The 19,320-nt window shown below is 35.6% G+C and overlaps 1 protein-coding gene across 1 annotated transcript; it reads left to right on the top strand.

Moving 5' to 3' along the window:
* Positions 1-1,648: 1,648 nt before the first annotated feature.
* Positions 1,649-9,970, top strand: LOC308625058 (early activation antigen CD69-like). Its single transcript, XM_081248944.1, has 5 exons — positions 1,649-1,788; positions 5,518-5,640; positions 6,929-7,128; positions 7,489-7,592; positions 8,630-9,970. Exons 1-5 carry the CDS (start codon positions 1,725-1,727, stop codon positions 8,736-8,738), a joined length of 600 nt encoding a protein of 199 aa, XP_081105070.1. The 5' UTR covers positions 1,649-1,724; the 3' UTR covers positions 8,739-9,970.
* The last annotated feature ends 9,350 nt before the right edge of the window (positions 9,971-19,320 follow it).

The following is a 19,320-nucleotide window of genomic DNA, read 5'->3' as shown; positions in this document are numbered from 1 at the left end:
AATGTCAGATCTTGACAAGTGACATAGAGGAAGATAAAGTCATGTGGAGTCATAGAGTAGGAGGTTCTATTTTACATAGAGAAGGCAAGTGAAGACCTCTCTGGGTAAATGATAGTTGAACAGTGAGTGAACTGAATTAAAGGGAGGGCAAAACATGCAACTAGATGGAGGAAGAAACTTTTAGAGAAAATGCATGACCCTGTAGTAGGAGGAAGCTTGACATTTTTGTGGAACAACAAAGCCGTGACTATTGGAGAGGGCAGTGGCTATGGTAGGAGAGGTAGCCAGGGGCCAGGTCATGGATAAGGCAAAGTCTTCTCAAATATACAAGAAGGTCTTTGGATTGTACGGTAATTTTGATAAGAAGCCGTGTCTAGTGGGAGAAGTGAAGAAGTGAACTTCTCACCAAAATGATATTACTTAATTATAAAATAACCCCTCTAGCTGCTATGTAGAAAACATACTAGGAACTGAGTGAAAAATAAAGAAGAACAAAGGGAGTTTTAGGACCAACGTGTACCTCTTCATGTCTTAGGTAAACAAATAAATATGATGGTCTAACTAGCCTACAGTAGATGGTAATTTTCTACCCACTTAACCATAACATTTTCACAAAGGCTTTATTCTGAAAACAGAATATCTGTACTCTGAAGTCATATTAATGATAAAATTTGAGGACACTAAGATTATTAACCAGAGTGCTATTTTTATCCCTTCCTTAAATCACTAGACACAGATATTCTACATTCATTTTGTGTTGACCTTAATAACTTATCTGGATGATACTGATACTATGGCAATATATTTTTATAATGATCATTTTCAGATGTCCAAAGTTTCAGAGATATATGAAAATAATAATCTAGCAGATTGGAGAAAAATAGAATAAGATATTACTGAGGGGAAATAGGGCAGTCTAAATGACAGTAAAATATGACATGAAAATTAACAGGAGATAAATGAAACAGATCATTTAAGATAAACAGTTTTAGAACATAGAAAGGAAGTTCCAGCCACAAGGTTTCTATTTCCTCCATTAAACCAGCTACTTACTAAATGATACCTTGAAAAACTAGTCCCCAGGGAAGAATCGAATGACACATTTCTGAAAGCCAGTTTATAGCTTGCTAAGTTAAACTCTTCCAGACTGGAGAAAGGTCCATGAGAATAGAGATGGTAACTTTCTTATTCAACAATAAATCCTCTAACAGTGTCAGGTTCATAGTAGATGTTCAATAAAATAATAGTTGTTAAGTATATGATTATATGAATGAATGGGATTCCAGGGAAATATTACTCCCCACATTATTTCCATCTCAAAGATAGGAATCCCTAACTTTTAATTCTTTGCTTAGATATTCTGTTTCCTAAATTATTTGTTTTCTACAAATTTAAGAAAGGATATCTCAGATTCTGGGAAAATCTCACTTGTCTCTTCATGCTGCACCTACAGTTGTGAGAAAGCACATTTCAGACAGCAGGGAAAACCCATAGCTCACCACAACACCACATTGTAAACTGTTTAGGCCACTAGAGCATGAATTAAAGAGGACAGGAGTAGCTGAACGATCTGGAGGTGAGAGGAAGTGGGTGGAGACAACGTAACTGAATATAAATGCTGAGATATCTCAGAGACTCAGAGACTGAACAAGAGCTCCAGCAAAGACTTTCACTGCAGACTGGTTTGACCTGGGATTAACCAAGGGATCGGGACGAGGGTAAAGATGAATTCTGAAGATTGTTCTGCAACAGAGACCAGCTCCTTGCATCTGAAAAGAGGACAACAAAGTAAGTCAGGTCTTACTCCTCATATACTGGTAGCATCTATCAATATATCTATATTTATATCTATCTACCTACCTATCTATCTATCTATGATATATAATGGTAGTTAGGGGGAAAATGAAGCTTGTCTTTTGAAGAACTTGGTTATGTTCTATTTCAGTTGGGATAAAGGAGAAAATGGGGAAGAGGTAAATATTTCTTTTTCTATGAGAAGACAAATAGAAACTTGAGAGGAAATCACAAGGGTGAATTTCAGAAGCTCTCTAAATGTTTGTTTCTTTGTTTCAGTTTATATCATCTCAATTTTTCGTATTTAATTAGAAATCTCACTGCCCTAGCCCAGTGAACTGTCCATCATTTTCCCATATCCATCCTATAGGAAGCACTGCCTCTCTTTATGGAAAACTCTGTTTTCCACATAAACAATTACCTTCTTGATTGCCTTTACCTTGTACCATTTTGTGCTTTCTGTGTGTGCCGTATCTTGTGTTCTCAAGACAACATCCTCCAGTTGCTGGGAACAAAGGTTTCTAATTTTTGAGAGAATATCCTTATAAACATCTGAACATTTACAGTGTCCAGTGGTAACTTATTAGGAGAAAGTCATGAAAGAATTCTTGAAAATGAAATCTTCTATATTCTTTATGGGACTCTTTTCCTCCATTTCGCTTTTCTATTTCACCCTTCTAATCGTGGGCTTCAAATTCTACGTGAATCAGATGTTTTTCTTCCTTTCTTTTATTTTTCATCAAAATATGATCATCTTTGCTATATACTTTTTCTTCTTTTCTATTTATCTATTCTGTCCTCAGACCTTTCTATTTTCTATTACCAGGATTTTCCTATTGTTTTACAATAATTTGTTTTTGTGAGGCTTTCTTGATTTGTTTCATTTATCTCTCTTCCTCTCTAATTAATGAGGTGCCCCAAGCACTAGCATGTAGGAACTAGAGTTTACTTGTAAGCACACCTAACCAGTAACAAAGAATGTGTTATGAAGAACAGAGCTAAAAAAATCTAGAGGAAGGGATTGTTTTCTGAGTATGGGTCTAATAGAGTGGTTTGCTTTAGAAAAGCATTCATTACCTCTGATAAACCCATCCTTCACTTAAGAACACAAAATCAAGTGTGGATAACAAGTACAAGCCACACAAATTTTTTGGTAACCAGATGGCCATAACTTGATGGCTCAGCTGAGCTGCCCAAAAGAAAAAATATATTTAAGAATAAAACCACTCGATAAACAGCATAGTTGAAAGAAGAAGGAACTATTGTAGTAATTCTTAACTTTTCCTGAGATCATTCCAATTTTCTGTTGAATATTTAATTTATGAATATTTAGTCTATGCTGCTATTTGTACTTGCTTCATTAGTATAAACAATTATTGAACACCACCCTTGGTGATTCAATATGTACTAATGAATTTGTTTTTGATTTCCCCATTAATGGACAGGGCTTGTAATCAGAGCAGAAGTATGCTCTTAGGGGAGTGTTTTGTTATCTAGGTGATCAGTCAAGCTGTGAGTAACAATAGCCCTCACTAATGGATATAAAGTACAGTCTGAGAATCATCTCCATCGTTTACCCACTGGATAAGCCAATAGAGTGAGTCCAGTGGATAAGCCAAAGGGCTCTGGCATCCATGAGTTACTTGGATGTGTTGGTACTTGCTGAGGAGCCAGAGCTGTCCCTGCATTGAGTTTGAACCCCGTGATCTCACATGGTAAGAAGTGAAACTAGACAGAGAGTTCTGAACTTGCTACCCTAGCTACGAAAGGCTGCTTCCGGTGGCAGTTGTATGCTGGTGAAAAAAGGAAGGTTTGCTTTAAGAAGCTGAGAGAAATAGAACCAGATAGGAGTGAAGTAAAGTCTTCTCTTGCAAAACCTGAACGCAGATCTATGCTGGGAAAAACAATCCTCAGACGAAGCAACAGTTGATGCTGACATCCATTACATAGCAAAATTACTGTGAAAGAAAGCAGCATCTCTTTGCCTAGTTTAACCTTAAAGAAATGCTTTAAGGAAAAAAAATACATGAATTTCAAGTTGTGTCTGTATAGACATCCTTTTAATTATGAAAGCCACCCATACTGAAAAATAGGATATTTTTGCATATTGAGACTATTTTTCATGGTAAGTTTTAATATCATTCAAGTAGTTATTTTACATTTCAGTTTTTAGAGCATAATAGGGATCTATATATTTCCTGTGAGGCCGAATTTTAAATATCCTGATAGCTCATCCTAGCAAAAATCAAATTCAAACTCGGAGTCACAAAATTCCCCTCTCTCCTTTCTCAATTATTTATTTCTAATCTAGAACAGATATCCTTCTAGCTTTGTTGTGGGTGGTGGTGGGGATTTTTTTGGTAACTAAGAATCATCATTCACATCATATTCATATTCTAAATCCTTCCACAAAAATATTCCTCATTGATGAAATAAAACTTTTACTTGGTTTTAGCATTATACAAAGGATAAATGAAAAAAACTGATTTCCACCCAATATTTAGTCTATAGTACTGTTAAATTTCCTCTATTATTTTAACTTCTCTTGGAAAATTCAAACATCTTATTTTTCACTCACCTGTTATTTTTAAATGAGGTAAAATTGACATACTATGTATTCACAGATCATACATATACAGTTTAATGAGTTATAACTACAACTCCAATCAACATTTGACATTTTCCATCACCCTGGAAAGTTTCCCTGTGTTCCTTTCCAGTCAAATTAATTTTCCAACACATAAAAGCAATCATTTTTCTCATTTCTATCATCAAGTTTAGTTCAGCTATTCCTGAATGTCATATAAATGAATATATACAATATATAATTGTGACTGGATTTTTTTCGCTCAACATTTTTTTTTTGCGATTCATCTATTTTGTGGCATGCATCAGTTGTTCCAGTTTTTAAATTTCTGAGTAGAATTTCTTGTATGGGTATACCATAATTTGCTTATCCATTTTCCTGTTGATGGATACTTGGTTTATTTCTAGGATTTGGCTGTTAAGAATAAAGTTGCTCTGAACATTCTTATATAAAACATTTTGAAGATGTATTTTCATTTCTCTTGAGAAAATAATAGGAGTAGAGTTTCTGCATCATAGGATAAGTGTATATTTAATTATGTAAGAAATAGTTTTCCAAAGTATCTTTTTCCATTCTACTCTCCCATTCAGTAATATGGACATTTCAATGCTTCACATCTACCAAATTCACAAAAAAGTACCATCCATCTTTTTTTTAATTTTTAGTCATTCCAGTTGTATATATTTTTATATCAATTCAACATTTTTTATTATATCACCCACATTTATACCCATTTATACCATCTCCCTTAAACAGTAACTACAGAGAAGTTAAGGGATTGTACATAGGATGTTCTTTTTATATGTCTTCTAGGGTAATCAGGTATTTACTAAGTGTTCTTATTGTGATTAAAACAATACAATTATGATATATTTAGAATTTTCATAGCTACTGAGTACATATTTGGGGGAGATATTTTATGATATCATTATTGTGACTGGATTGTTTTATTTCTAGCCAGAAATAAACTATCCAAATTCACTCAACACTTGACGGAAATTAACTTATAAATTTCATATAAGAAGATAGGGAGACACATAGCTATTTTTTTATTTTAAATGCCTCAAGAGAAAATCAAATGTCTCTTTCTTACTTCTATAGCCTGCTTGAATTCATCATCTACTTTCTCTCTTCAGATAATGCCACCGGGCTTCACTTCGCAGCATATCATGAAGGGTCCATTCAAGTTCCCATCCCATGTGCTGTAGTGAATGTGGTCTTCATCACCACTCTAATCATAGCTCTCGTTGCTTTATCAGGTGGGTCTGCACTTCATGAATTCATCAAAAGTTCTGATGAATTTAGGGCAATCTCATTTTTCATACATGGCCAATTTCCTAGGAAATGCTAAATATGATTCCACATTCCTTGAATAATTGATGCAATACTTTTTTTAGTTTTCTAGTGCTTTAGAAATATTAAAAGTGTTCATGAGTTATACAATACTATAGGAGAAATTTACATGTGAGCAGATGTTTAAATCTGGAATAAAAGGGGTCAATTTAGAGTCTAAATATAGAGACGTTTAACTGGAAAAATGTGGGCTGCACATTCATTGTTGATGAAAAAATAATATCTAAGCCATAGATTAATCAGGAATTGGTCAGTCTCTTATCTCAAAAGCCACAGAATATATATATAGATATAGAATATATCTAGAAGCTCCCAGAGAATCATTTGTGTTATGGTATTCGAAACATACAGCTATACCAAGATACATTTGTGTCTTATACAAACATGAAATTTTACAGTTTTATGATACATCCCCAGCCATAAATTTTTGTGTATTCTGAATTGCTCCTCTGCAAAGCATTCTCTCCTCTACCTTCCAATATAGGTCTGTATATACTACCTCTTCAAATTCTTCCCCATCTGCATTCCGATGCAAAACCTTACTTGGAATTTTAATGTATTTTAGCCTTTCTAGTCCAAAGACTATTTTCAAGATTTTAAAATTTACCCTCCACTTTCTGACCAAAGTGACTCCCTCTTATTTCTTATACCTAGTACAATGATTAGGCACAATGAGAGATCAGATAAAGCGAGAAACTGCCTTCTTCTTACTCTTCCCAGAACTCACCTTCCTTTCTTATCATTTTAAATGGAGTATAACCTATAAAAATTTTGAATCACCATGTTGTACAGCTGAAACTAATATAACATCATACGTCAACTATACTTCAACAAAATTAAAAAAAAAAGAATTCATGGCCTCCCTGGTGGCGCAGTGGTTGAGAGTCCGCCTGCCGATGCAGGGGATACGGGTTCGTGCCCCGGTCTGGGAGGATCCCATATGCCGCGGAGCGGCTGGGCCCGTGAGCCATGGCCTCTGGGCCTGCGCGTCCGGAGCCTGTGCTCCGCAACGGGAGAGGCCACAACAGTGAGAGGCCCGCATACCGCAAAAAGAAAAAAAAAAAAAAAAGAATTCACCTTCTTTCCTCTCTTCGTTTATCACCTAGCACAGCACAGCATCCCCTGAACTACTTTTGCGCACTGTGGGTATTTGGTGTCTTGTGTTACTAAAACACACACGTTTCCTGTTCACAGTGGGTCAGTACAACTGTCCAGGCCAATATATGTCCTTGGTGCCACCAAACACCCATGTTTCTTCATGCTCAGAAGATTGGATAGTATACCAGGGGAAATGCTATCTTATTTCCAAGAAAACAAGGAACTGGACTTTGGCCCAAAACTTTTGCTCCAAACACGGTGCCACTCTGGCTGTCATTGATTCTGAAGAGGACATGGTAAGATAGTATTCAGAAACAATTCCATAAGATATTGCTATTCTGTTTTATATAGCTAATCTGTGGTTTCCTTTTGTTTCCTTCTGAGGGAAGACACTGTATCTGTCTCCCACCCAGGAAAATTTAGTCACAGAAAGCCACATGATCAGTCTGAGGTCAAAATGAGAGTTCAATTTAGTCTTTAAATGTGATTTGTTTAGCCTCAAAGGCCAAAAATCCACACGAGCTGAACCTACGTAGAACTAGTAAATAATCAGCTTAGCTATCATGCCTACGAGTTGCAGATTTAAGAAACAAGATTTGTTACATACTTATCGGGAGAGGTGGTTTAACATACAGTTCCTTTGTGCTTTCTTCAAGATCTTTTTAAAACAACATGTGGGTAGAAGTGAACACTGGATTGGGCTGAAAAATGAAGCTGACCAGATGTGGAAATGGTCAAATGGCAAAAAATTTAATAACTGGTGAGTTTCAAGATATCTCTTTATCCTCCCCAGGATGGCAGCTCAGGGAAACCACTTTCCTTTTTTCCTTTAGAAGTACTGTTCTACATGAACGTTGAGCTCTTTATAAGCAGAACTTTAACAATCTCTTTTGTATGTTATACTCTACGGACTTCTTTAAAGAAGGGCTTTAATATTATCATTTTTTTCTTTTTATCTGCTTGGAATTCATACGATAAATGCTTCTAGTAATTTGACCTCAGCAAATTCGAGTGGAATAAGACTCAGAAATATTCCAGGTATAAATATGATGATGGGAAAAAAAATTCAACATTTCCAATCTCATATTTATATTTTATTGACAAGCGAGTAGTTCCCTTTTTGCTTTCCCAGTTCTCATCTCCACAGGGATAAAGAATAATATTTTCAATACCTAATTAGAAGCTTCTATGGATCTGACAGAAAACCTGCCCCAGAATTAAAGATGCTGACTTTATTTCCATTACCTGTACATTTTAAAGTTTGAAGGACGTTGTATAAGTTTAGCGTTAATCTTTGTCATCTGAAAACTCAGACATGAAAGAATTTCTAGCTCCCTAAATAGTTTTATGAAAATTAAAGATACAGAAAATTAGTTTAAATCTCTAGAAAAGGAATCCTTGGTATGTATCACACCCACAAATGGGCACCAGGGACTGTTACCCTCTCAAACTCTATGCGCTAGTATACATGATTGTTGAATATTTATACTTTCTGGGAATGGTTTGGGAACTCAAAAATGAACGAGTCACTCCTGTGGTGATCCACCAACCAAACAAATGGAGCCCTCTACTCTTAATTTTGTATCTTCTCACCACATACTATTCTTTTGGATCTTTGTCTACTGTCTCTGCAGATTGCTCTGTGATCATTTGATTGGCGCACTTGCCTCATGCATTCTTACTAAGAAAAACCAAAAAAAGCAGAAACCACCACCTCCACCACCACAAAGTTGATTCTCATGTAACTGAACGGAAATGATAAACTGAAAATAATTCTGGTTTCTTTATTGTTGACAGGTTCAACATTACAGGATCTGAGAACTGTGCATTTCTGAACAGCACAGAGGTCAGCAGCACAGAATGTGAAAAGAATTTACACTGGATATGTAGCAAACCCTCCAAATAAAGAAGAATCATATTTGCTTATATACTATTCTATCATGAAACTCAAGGAAATGTGTGTTGATGAATGGCGCTCTATGGTCAGAAGTTTCCCATAAAGACTTTGTGAAAAAAAACTTTTTACTATTTTGGAAACTTTCTTCCAAACAAGACTGTGGCAAAAAGGGAGAAAAATTCCAGGAATATCTGCACTGTGGAATACTTCTGCCATGAGCTGAAAATGTTACAGGTTGACTGATAATTTTCTCCAAGAATGAGAAAAATGACTTCAAAGCTTTTGAATGCACTTTATATTTTTTTAATTCAGAAATAATAAGGTAACTAAGTTTAGAGTTATTATTTATTGTTGAATGACTGTGAACAACGTGTACCCTTCATGCATTTGCACTGTATGAAGGAATTAAATAGTAGTATTAAAAACTGAATGTAAACAAAGGAAATTTTAACTGGCAACAGAGATATTTCATCTAAATGCATTTTTTTTAACTCAGAGGACATTTATAAATGGGCAAATGCTTATGAAATGAAGCTTTGTAATGTTTCTCTCTTTTTAAAGAAGTTTGTCAAGTTACTTTGTCATTTGCCCCCCAAAGAATAGGGTGATCATATATTTACGCTAGTCTTTTTTTTTTCACTTCTTCAGCGTAGACTTGTCTTTTTCAATGGTTCATAATTTATTGCCTTATACACACTGTTTTACAGAGATAAGGACAAAAACAAAGAATATGAGGAATATTTGTAAAACAGATAAAAGTGTTGGAAAATGTGCAATATGTGATGTGGCAAATCTTTATCAGGAAAAAGTCTGTATTGTTCAAATCTGGAATAATACTAGTCCTATCTGATTATAACCTTGTGCCTTTCCTGATCTATTCTCCTTTCCTGATCTATTCTATCATGTGCAATACTTCCTGTGAAGTATTTTCTAAGTGCAATAATGTGTGTTTATTTGTTTGTCTTTTGTATCCAATGCAATTATAACCTGCTTTTATGTATGCTAAAATGAAAGTAGAATAAACAAAATGGTTTCAAAAAAGTGGCCATTCCTTCAAAATATATTAAAACATATCTCATGCTAGAAAGGAAGAAACAGAATACTGTAACTTTTTTTCAAAGACATTTCTATTCTAAAACCTTAGATTTATAATATGGTTTGTACTTTGTAAGTTGTTTTCATGTGTGCTTTCAAAGGGCTGTATCTACTTTTCTGTAAACAGCAAAAGTTCAGTAAATATTCTAATTGACTTTAGAGGAATTTATGTCATTTAAAAATTTTGACTCTATCACTTTCTTTCTTTCTTTTATTGTTTATCACCCTGAAGAGGCACAGAGAAATTTGGAGATGGCTAAAGTCACTTTGCAAGGATTTATTTATAAGCTTGTCCTCTTTCCAAAAGAGGATAATTCGTCCTCATAACTGATGTTCTGAAAGCATCTTGTTCATTTCTGAAATGCTATACTCGTACTTATTTACATAAAATAATTCATTCAATAGAAATAAGGCACTACATAATCTTCATGAGATATTTCAATAAGGAAAAATAATACTACCTTCAAAATTGTTTTATGAATGTATTTCACAATATTCTCCTTCTCTGAGAGTTGGAAATGTATGCTATAAGTAGTATCTTTAAACTGTTGTCACTAGTATGGCATATTGAAAAGAAATCTGGATTCCAGACACTGCTTAGCAATAAATAATATAGAGTTTCTTAATCTCAGTGTCCTTCAGTTCCTACAGGATGCAAACTCTGATATCCTATCATTAATAACAACAATCTACTCCTGGGTCATGTTAGAAAGCAACATCTTGGATCCACGCACTATGAAATGTGTAAGGGAAAGTGTAGATGTTGAGAGCTGGGGTGAAAGAGAAGTACAATCCAAGTTTCATTTCTGCCTCTCTCTAGTTGACCAGCTGTTTTAGTTAGAATTCGGTAGAAATTTCATTAAAATTAGCTAGAAATTCAGCTAGTTAATACATGAAAATGGACTTAGAAGAGCACCTGGCTCACAGTCACCCCCAAGGATGTATTAAATTTTAGTGGTGATCGTTATAAATGGGAACACCATGCCCTCAAAGTAAGTTTAGCAAAAAGCAGCATTTCTACATGATGTGTCTATTTCTACATAGCATTTTTTGAGGGTTTTTTAAAAAAAATTTATCCAATGAATGATTATTAAGCAACACTGTGGTGGACAGTAAAGTTAAAACACTAAGCAAATTTGGCATGAAAACTAGTCTTGGGGAATTTATGGTTTATTTGTAAAACAAACAGTAAAGTAAAGGGTTATATTATGGTGGTGATGGAGCGTTATAGCAGGGAATACGTAGGATGCTGTGGAAATATATCACAGATATCCTACTTTATTTGCTCCTGTATTCAAACTTTTAACTATCACTTTTCTGTGTTTTATTTGGTTGTTCCAACATAATTTCAATTTCTTCCTCTGGAAAGAGGAATAATAGTTTACCTGCTTATCTCAGATGATTAGAGGGATTCAATAAGTTTAAAAGTATTTTTAAAAGGATAAAAGCCATTGAAATGTCAGATCCTACAGTCAGTATTCAATTGATTCAAAGTTTTTGTAATACTAATAGAGACATGATCTTTCTAAGCTTGTTTTCAATTTTCAAAATTTCGACTAGATTTTCACACATGAAAATCTATCATAAATGAGATTAAAATGCTAATAAAATTTCTAGAGAAAATATTGGAAAATAGATGACCAAAAAGACTGTTAGTGATCATACAAATTGGTTTCGTTCAACCTTTGGAAAACAGTTGAAAATACTTATAAAAAGCCTTAAAAATATTTATGTCTTTCCTTTGACGTGAACATTTTTTTTGGGGGGTGGAACTTTAAAGAAATACTCTTGGCTGTTCAAGACATAACCACAAATATGTTTATCAAAGGGCTATTTTTAGTAATGGTAAATCAGAAACCACTTAATGGTCCAAAACTGAGAATTAAATTAAATTAATTTACTGCACTATGAAATAATATGCTACCTTTGAAAAATAATAACTAAGAAGAATGTTTATGGATATGAGAAAATATACAAAGTATTATTGCTAAGTCAGTTAAAATACTTAATATATCCAATAAGATTTCATCCTGTTAAATATTGAATATTTATGTTTCATGTTTCTCTATGCTGAAAGAGAGAAAAACTACAAAGGTAAGCACAATGGTTTTCCCCTGTGTAGTAGGAGTATGGATAATATTTATTTTCTTCTCCATGTTTCTCTATAGTTTCAAAATATTTGATAATGAATAGCTATTTTACTCCTAAGTTAAAAAAAAACTTTTATTTTAAATAAGCCTAAATATTGTAACATTAAGGAAATAATTTCATTATTTAAACTACAACTCTACTTTCTGGTGACCAATTAAAACAGAGTTCGCCTGCTGAGTTTATGATTAAACTCTCCATCCAAAACTTTGTTCCTGTCCTTGTCATTGCCCCTACTCCCCTCAGGATTGAGGAGTACCAGAGAAAAGGGGGCACTGAAAGCAAGCAGGATCCTGTGGGGTCCTCCCAGGTCCAAAATTCCCTCCATGTTCCCCGTTTGTTGTTTGTAGAAAAAATGGCTTTAGTCTCCAAGGCCTTCCCCAAGTTCCAAAGAGCAGATTCAAGCAGTTAACGATTAGGACAATAGAGTCACAGGACCCCTAGTTCTTCCTGAAGGGATCTAGATAATCTGATGCATGTCTCTGAGGTGTTCTGCAGAAGCTAAGACCTCCACCCAGGTGGAGGATGGTGACCACATGCTGACCACAAGCACCTAGACCCCAGACTGGTTGGAACCAGAAGGCTGAGATTCCAGAAACAGTACCCTGTTACCTCACCACCAACCAATCAGAAGAAAGTCCATGAGCTGGTCACACATCCCAAACCCTCTCCCCTAACACTGTTTTCAAAAACCCTTGCCTGAAAGCATAAGAAACTTCGGGTCTTCTGAGTATGAGCTGCCTGTTCTCTTTACTTGGTGCCCTGCAAATAAACCTTTACTTTGATACAAACACCCTCTGTCAGAGTTTGGCTTTCTTTGCCTGCCATTGGCACACAAGCTCTTGCTCTGGAACACAATTACAAATATTAAAGGTAAATTTGCTTCCAGAATCTCCCTTATGCTAAACTGTCTTGTTCCCCAAACACGCTGTGGGCATGTAAAAGCTGCAGTGTCATCTAGTGGCTGGATAAAATCATTGCAGTTTTGGTTTGGTTTTGTCTGTTTTGTTGTTTCTTGGTCTAGAAGATATATTTAACCTGGGGAAAACTGTAGCTTTTTTTTTTTTTTCTTTTAAAACACAGTTTAAAGTTTATGAGTAATATAATCAGGTTTCTGTGTTTCATTATAGAGACATCGCATCTAGTTTTTGCCCAACACACAGACTGAGGAAATGATTTGCACCACAGATAGTAATTCCTAACATGTATTTTTGTTCTACTTTGGTTTGTTTTCCAGCTTTACTAAGGTGTAATTTTTATACAAAAAAAACTGCATCTAATTAATGTATAGAATTTGGTGGGTTTGGTCACACGTATACACTTGTGCTACCATCACCACAATCCGGATAATAAGCATACCTGTCACCTCCAAAATTTCCTTGGGTTTTGGGAGGTTTTTTTGTTTGTTTGTGTTGTGTTTCAAGAACACAACATGTAAAAAAAGAACACACATGAAATCTAACCTCAATGAATTCAGTAAAGTTTCAGGATACAGAATCAACATACAAAAATCAGTTATATTTCTATACACCAACAACAAATTATCCAAAAAGGAAATTAAGGAAACAATCCCATTTACAACAGCACCAAAAAGAATAAAATACTTCATATATATATATATATATATATAATTATATATATTATAATTGCCACCAACATACACAGAAATGCACAAAATATAAATGTAGGGTCATTTTTACAAAGCAAACATCTATGAAACCTCTACCCAAAGAAGAAGCAGAAAGTTGCTAGCACCAAAGAAGATACCCTCCTGTCCTTTCTCAATCTCTATCTTTTTCATCTCCCCCAGAAATACAGAGATTCTTATTTTCCTGATTTCTAAAATTGACGTTTGAGGTTTGCTCTTGAGCCCTCTGTGAGTGGAATCATGTTGTATGCATTCCTCTGTGTCTAGTTTCCTTCAACAAAATATCTTAAATTCAAACTCCAGGTCAACATTATGTGGGTGACTTTCATATGTGTAGCTGTAGTTAGTTACTTTTCATGACTATATAGTATTTTCTTGTGTGAATAGGGCATATTGATAGATATTTGGGTTGTTCCTGTTTGACTATTTCAAATAACACTACTATTGATATTCTTGTACTTTTTCTTTAGATATATGTAAGTACTAATTTCTGTTGACTATATATCTGCATCATGTAGTGTGGGCATGTTCAATTATAATAGATAATTCTAAATAGATTTCCAAAGGAGTTTTATCAATTTGCATTCCCGTTGATGGTATATCATTTCCGGTAGCTCCATACACCTTGCCAAAATGTGGTAGTACAGTCTTTTACTTTGTAGCTATTTTAGTGTGTGGATAAAGGTATCTAATTGTATTAAATAGTTTAAACCATTTGCATTTCCTTTACCTTTGCATTTCCTTTGAACATTTTTCACAGGTGTATTATTCATATTATATTTTGTGTTGTGCCTTTTCAAATCTCTTGAATATTTTTCTTTCAGGCTTATTATTACTGACTTTATTATTATTGACATTATTATTGAGGAGATTTTCAGATAGAGATATAGATGATAGATAGATGGATAGTTAGATAGATAGATAGACAGATAGAGACAAATAGATCACTTTACCAATTACATGTGTTCAATGTCTTCCACTCTATGACTTGCCTTGTCATTCTGTTAACAGTTTCCTTTGAGGAACACAAGTCTCTGATTGTAAGGAAATGCAGTTTATGCATTTTTGTTTATTTTTGTACTTTTATCTTTTTAAAGAAATCTTTTCCTACCCTGAAGCTATGAGTTTTCCTGTTATCTTCTAGAAGCCTTATTGTTTCAGGACTAATTCATATTTGCATGTATAATCCATCTGGAATTACTTTTGTGCATGTGTGGTGTGAGGTATGAGTCAAGTTCTACTTTTTCTCAAATGACTATCTAGTTATGCCACTATAATTTGACACATTATCCTTTCTCCAGTGCTCTAGAGCCACTCTAGTCAAAAATCAAGCTTTTCTGTGTGCGTGGTTGTTTTCTATTCTGTTTCATTGATGTATTTGTCTATTCTGCCAAACCACATTATCTTAATTACCATCACTTTATAACGAAGCTTGATAGTTGGCGGAGCCACTTTTCCCACGTTGTTGTCCTTTATGGGTGTCTTGATTATTCTTGATTCTTTGTTTTTCCATATAAATTTTAAACTTGTTTTCACAACAAACCTATTGAGATTTTAAGTGAGATTCAATGAATTGATAAACAAAGTTGGCAAAAATTGACATCTTTATTAAGTCTTTTACTCCATGCCATGATTTAATTCTCCATTAAATTCTTTAATTTTAGTCTTCTTTAATTTCTATCTTTAATTTCTTTCTATACGCTATAGATTTTTGTATAGAACTCCTATATATCTTTTTAAATTTATTCCTAGGCATATTACATATGTATATATACATGTATATATTACATGTGTATGTTACCACTGCAAATGGTATCTGGTAGGTGAAGGGGAGCAGGATTTGTCACCTCAAAATATGTCTCTTTGGCTTAAGGATCATGTCACGCTGATTATTTAAAAAAAATAAAAAACAGCATTCACAGGTGAAGCTCTGAAAACTGAATAGAAGTTACCCTTTTGTAAGAGACATTTACATTTATAAGGGAAATCTCCATTTGTTAGGGTGTCTCCCTTTCTGTACAGGAAGAGAAGGGACTCTAAAATCTTAGTGGAGAAGGCAACAACTTAAATCTGTGTAACAAACTTACCCTTGTTTACTGTGCTTTTCCTGGTGGCCTCCATACCTGGCCGCCCTCTCCCTCCCCAACATCTTCTTTTGTCTTTACCTGGAAATATTATTTAAGGTTATGGTTTGGATCACTTGGTTTTGCTGGTTCTCTCCCACATACACAGGAGGTATGCATGTTATTAAACTTCTGCTTGCTTTTCTTCCATTAATCTGCCTTTTATTACAGGAGGTGTCTCAACCAAGAACCTAGAAGGATAGAGGGAAAATTATTTTCCCTCCCCCACATAGACAAGATAGTCGCCCCAAAAGATTCACGACTGGGCAAATGTAAATATGTAACATTATATGGAAAGAAATTCAGATGGAATTAATGTTACCGACTTTCAGATAGAGTCTCCTGAATTGGCCAGGTAGTCCCAAACATACCTTGGAGTTTTACTGTGCTTTGCTTTATGGCATTTTTCACAAATTGAGGGTTTGTGGCAACCCTGCAACAAGCAAACCTATTGGTGCCATTTTTCCAACATCAGTTTCTTGCTTCACATCTTTGTTATCACTTTTTGGTAATTCTTGAAATATTTCGTTATATTATGGTGACCTGGGATCAGTGATCTCTGATGTTACTACTGCAAAAAGATTATGGCTCATTGATGGCTCAGATCATTCCCGGTGAATTTAAGATTCTTGCCTTGTCATGAAAGAATTCGGAAACAAAGCGTGGAGGTTAAGAAAGTAAAGTGATTATTTACTTTCGCAAGAATACGTTCTCAGAGGGATAGAGAGTAGACTGGTGATGCTACCCAGGGTTCCTTTGGCAAGCCAGGTATGAAGGGCTTACAAATGACGGAGCGGAATATTCACTGCGGAAGGAGGAGTTTGGGGGTCATATTCCCTGATTTTCATCCCAGCTCCTTCTTCCTAAGGGGGGGAGGGATTCTTGTCCTTATTTAGCTTAGACCAGAAGTGTCATGGCGTCAGTGCATGATGAGTACTTCTTATCTGCAAGGCTAATTCTATTGCAAAGAAAGCAAAATGAGCAACAGGTTACATTCGGATGCAAGAGATTCCCACTTTCCTCACCTTTCTTTGTCTGCTTCCAGGACACTTACCACCCAAAATGTCTGGCTTCCTTTCAGTCTGGAGGTTCTTGCTTTTCCTTGTCTACCCATGGACACCTGCAGTTTACAAGATGTGTGATTTCCTGCCCCCTGCCCCCTGCCCCTATTTCTCTGCTCACATCTAGCTACCTGCCTGCTGCAACAAGATGATAGGTAGCATTTTTTAACAATAAAGTATTTTTAAATTAAGGTATGTTTGTTGATTTCTTAGACATAATTGCTATTGCTCACTTAATAGACTACTGTACAGTCTAAACATACTTTTTATATGCACTAGGAAACAAAAAAATCTATGTGACTCACTTTATTGTGATATTCCCTTTATTGTGGTGGTCTGGAACAAAACTGAGGCAGGAGATAGATGGGCCCAGGCTGAACAGATGGAGTCCGTCCCGTGTCGACAGATACTCCAAAATAGCAGGAGAGAGGAAGCAGCTGAGCCCTGCCCAGATAAGAGATAAAAGACCACATATTCCTCATTCTCGAAGTCAAGGAGATCTTCCTGACTACACATGCGCAGAAAGGCCCCTTGAAGATCAAAAAGGGAGGGGGAGCCACCTCATAGTAAGTGATGCCAACTACCCATAGGCCTCTTCACTAGAATCCATCTTGGCTAAGAGATGTGTGCACACATATGGGAGGACCCTGAGATAAACCAAATACGGACCCAAAACCAGGTGAAGCAAGATGATTGGCCAAAGGAAACCCAGAAGAAATGCCCCCACGAGGGTGCAAATCTCTGAGGCCACCCATGTGTCTATCCACACGTACTCTTTTTCTTCCTAATAAACACTTTACTTGTTTCACTACTTTGCATCTCTATGTGGAAATTCATTTCTACACAGCAGACAGTACAGAGCCTTGGCATTGGCCACTGGTCCCTGGTGGTCTTGTGGCCAGGGTTCAGCACTCCCACTGCTGAGGACTGACTTCAATCTCTGGCTGGGAACAGAAACCCTGCTTCAAGCCACTGCAGGCTGAGGCCACCGGGATAAGAACCTGCAATATCTCTGAGGTTTGCCTATATATGAGCCTTTAAAAGCAGAGAGATTTCTCTAGCTAGAGTTACCGAAAAAGAGGTCAAAGAAATTAGAAACATTTTTGCTGGCTTGAAGACGGAGCAGGCAGCAGGGTAAAAAAGGCTGTTGGCCGTAAGAAGATGAGAGAGGCTGACAGTCAGCAAGTAAGTGAGGACTCAAGCACGTCAGCCAAAGAAAGTGGCATTTCCAACGACTTGCACAAGCTTAGAAGTGATTCTTTCCGAGGTCCTCCACAAGGAAAGGAGGCCCTGCTGAAACCTTGATTTTGCCCTCATAGACCCTAAGCAGAGAACTAACCGAGTCACACTGAGCCTGAACTTCTGAGCTACACAAACAGCAAGAAAAGAAATACGTGTTGTTTTAAGATGACGGATTTGTAGTAATTTGTTATGGCAGCAAGAGAAAACTAATACAAAGTATTTTTAAATTTTCATTTTCAGCTGGTTTCTGCTGAATAAAAATACAATTGATTTTTTTTTTTTTTTTTTTTTTTTTTTTTTTTTGTGGTACGCGGGCCTCTCACTGTTGTGGCCTCTCCCGTTGCGGAGCACAGGCTCCGGATGCGCAGGCCCAGCGGCCATGGCTCACGGGCCCAGCCGCTCCGCGGCATATGGGATCCTCCCAGACCGGGGCACGAACCCGTATCCCCTGCATCGGCAGGCGGACTCTCAACCACTGCGCCACCAGGGAGGCCCCAATTGATTTTTTATATTGATTTTGCATCCAGGGACCTTCTCAACTCACTTATTAATTCTAATAATTTATCAGTAGATTCCCTTGGATTTTCTATAAGCAGAATTGTGTCTATGGCTGATGTGTGCTATGATTTTTCCTTTCAAATCTTTATAACTTTGTATTTGCTAAGGCCACTAGTAATGATGTTAAATAGACGTGATGATCTGAACATTTTGTCTGGTTCTCAATCTCAGAGGGAAAGTTTTCAACATTTAACCTTTAACGTGATGTTTACTATAGTTTTCTTTGCTTGTTTTGTTCTTTTTTCTCTTTTTTTTTTTTTTTGGTGGTGGTCGGGATACATATTATCATATTAAGAAAAATCTCTTCTATCTCTTCTGAGATCTTAATTTTAATTGTTATAGTCTTTAGTTCTAGAATTTCCATTTTCATCTTTTTTTAATAAGTTCCAAGTTTCAGCCTAAACTCTAATATACGTATTTTGTTTCCTTGAGCTCATTTTAAATAAGTTATTATTTCAAAATATTTATATTTACTTTTAAAATTTAAAAAATATATATTTTAGAAATTATATATATGTAAATCTAATTTTCTTTAAATTATATTTGAACACTCTTATGTCAAAGCCTGTGTCTCACTTTGCACTTTCTGGAGCCCTTGAAGGTCTTTAACAGCTGTCTATTATTTCTATTTGTTATTTTTCATGTTGCCTTATTCACTCAAATACCCATTTTTTTGTCATTGTTGTTGAGGGCTAGATCTTGTCTGTGAAGCATGG

This window comes from Mesoplodon bidens, assembly GCF_964165515.1.
Source record: "Mesoplodon bidens genome assembly, chromosome: 11".
NCBI classification, from domain to species: Eukaryota; Metazoa; Chordata; class Mammalia; order Artiodactyla; family Ziphiidae; genus Mesoplodon; species Mesoplodon bidens.
The sequence above is the reverse complement of the archived record's forward strand: the minus strand, read 5'-3'. Positions and strand labels throughout refer to the sequence as shown.

Bases quoted from the DNA above. Each gene is read 5' to 3' on its own strand.
- LOC308625058 (XM_081248944.1), top strand. From the start codon at position 1,725: ATGAATTCTGAAGATTGTTCTGCAACAGAGACCAGCTCCTTGCATCTG. The intron at 7,129-7,488 runs GTAAGATAGTAT...GCTTTCTTCAAG, and splicing joins TTGATTCTGAAGAGGACATG to ATCTTTTTAAAACAACATGT. The intron at 7,593-8,629 runs GTGAGTTTCAAG...TATTGTTGACAG, and splicing joins GGCAAAAAATTTAATAACTG to GTTCAACATTACAGGATCTG.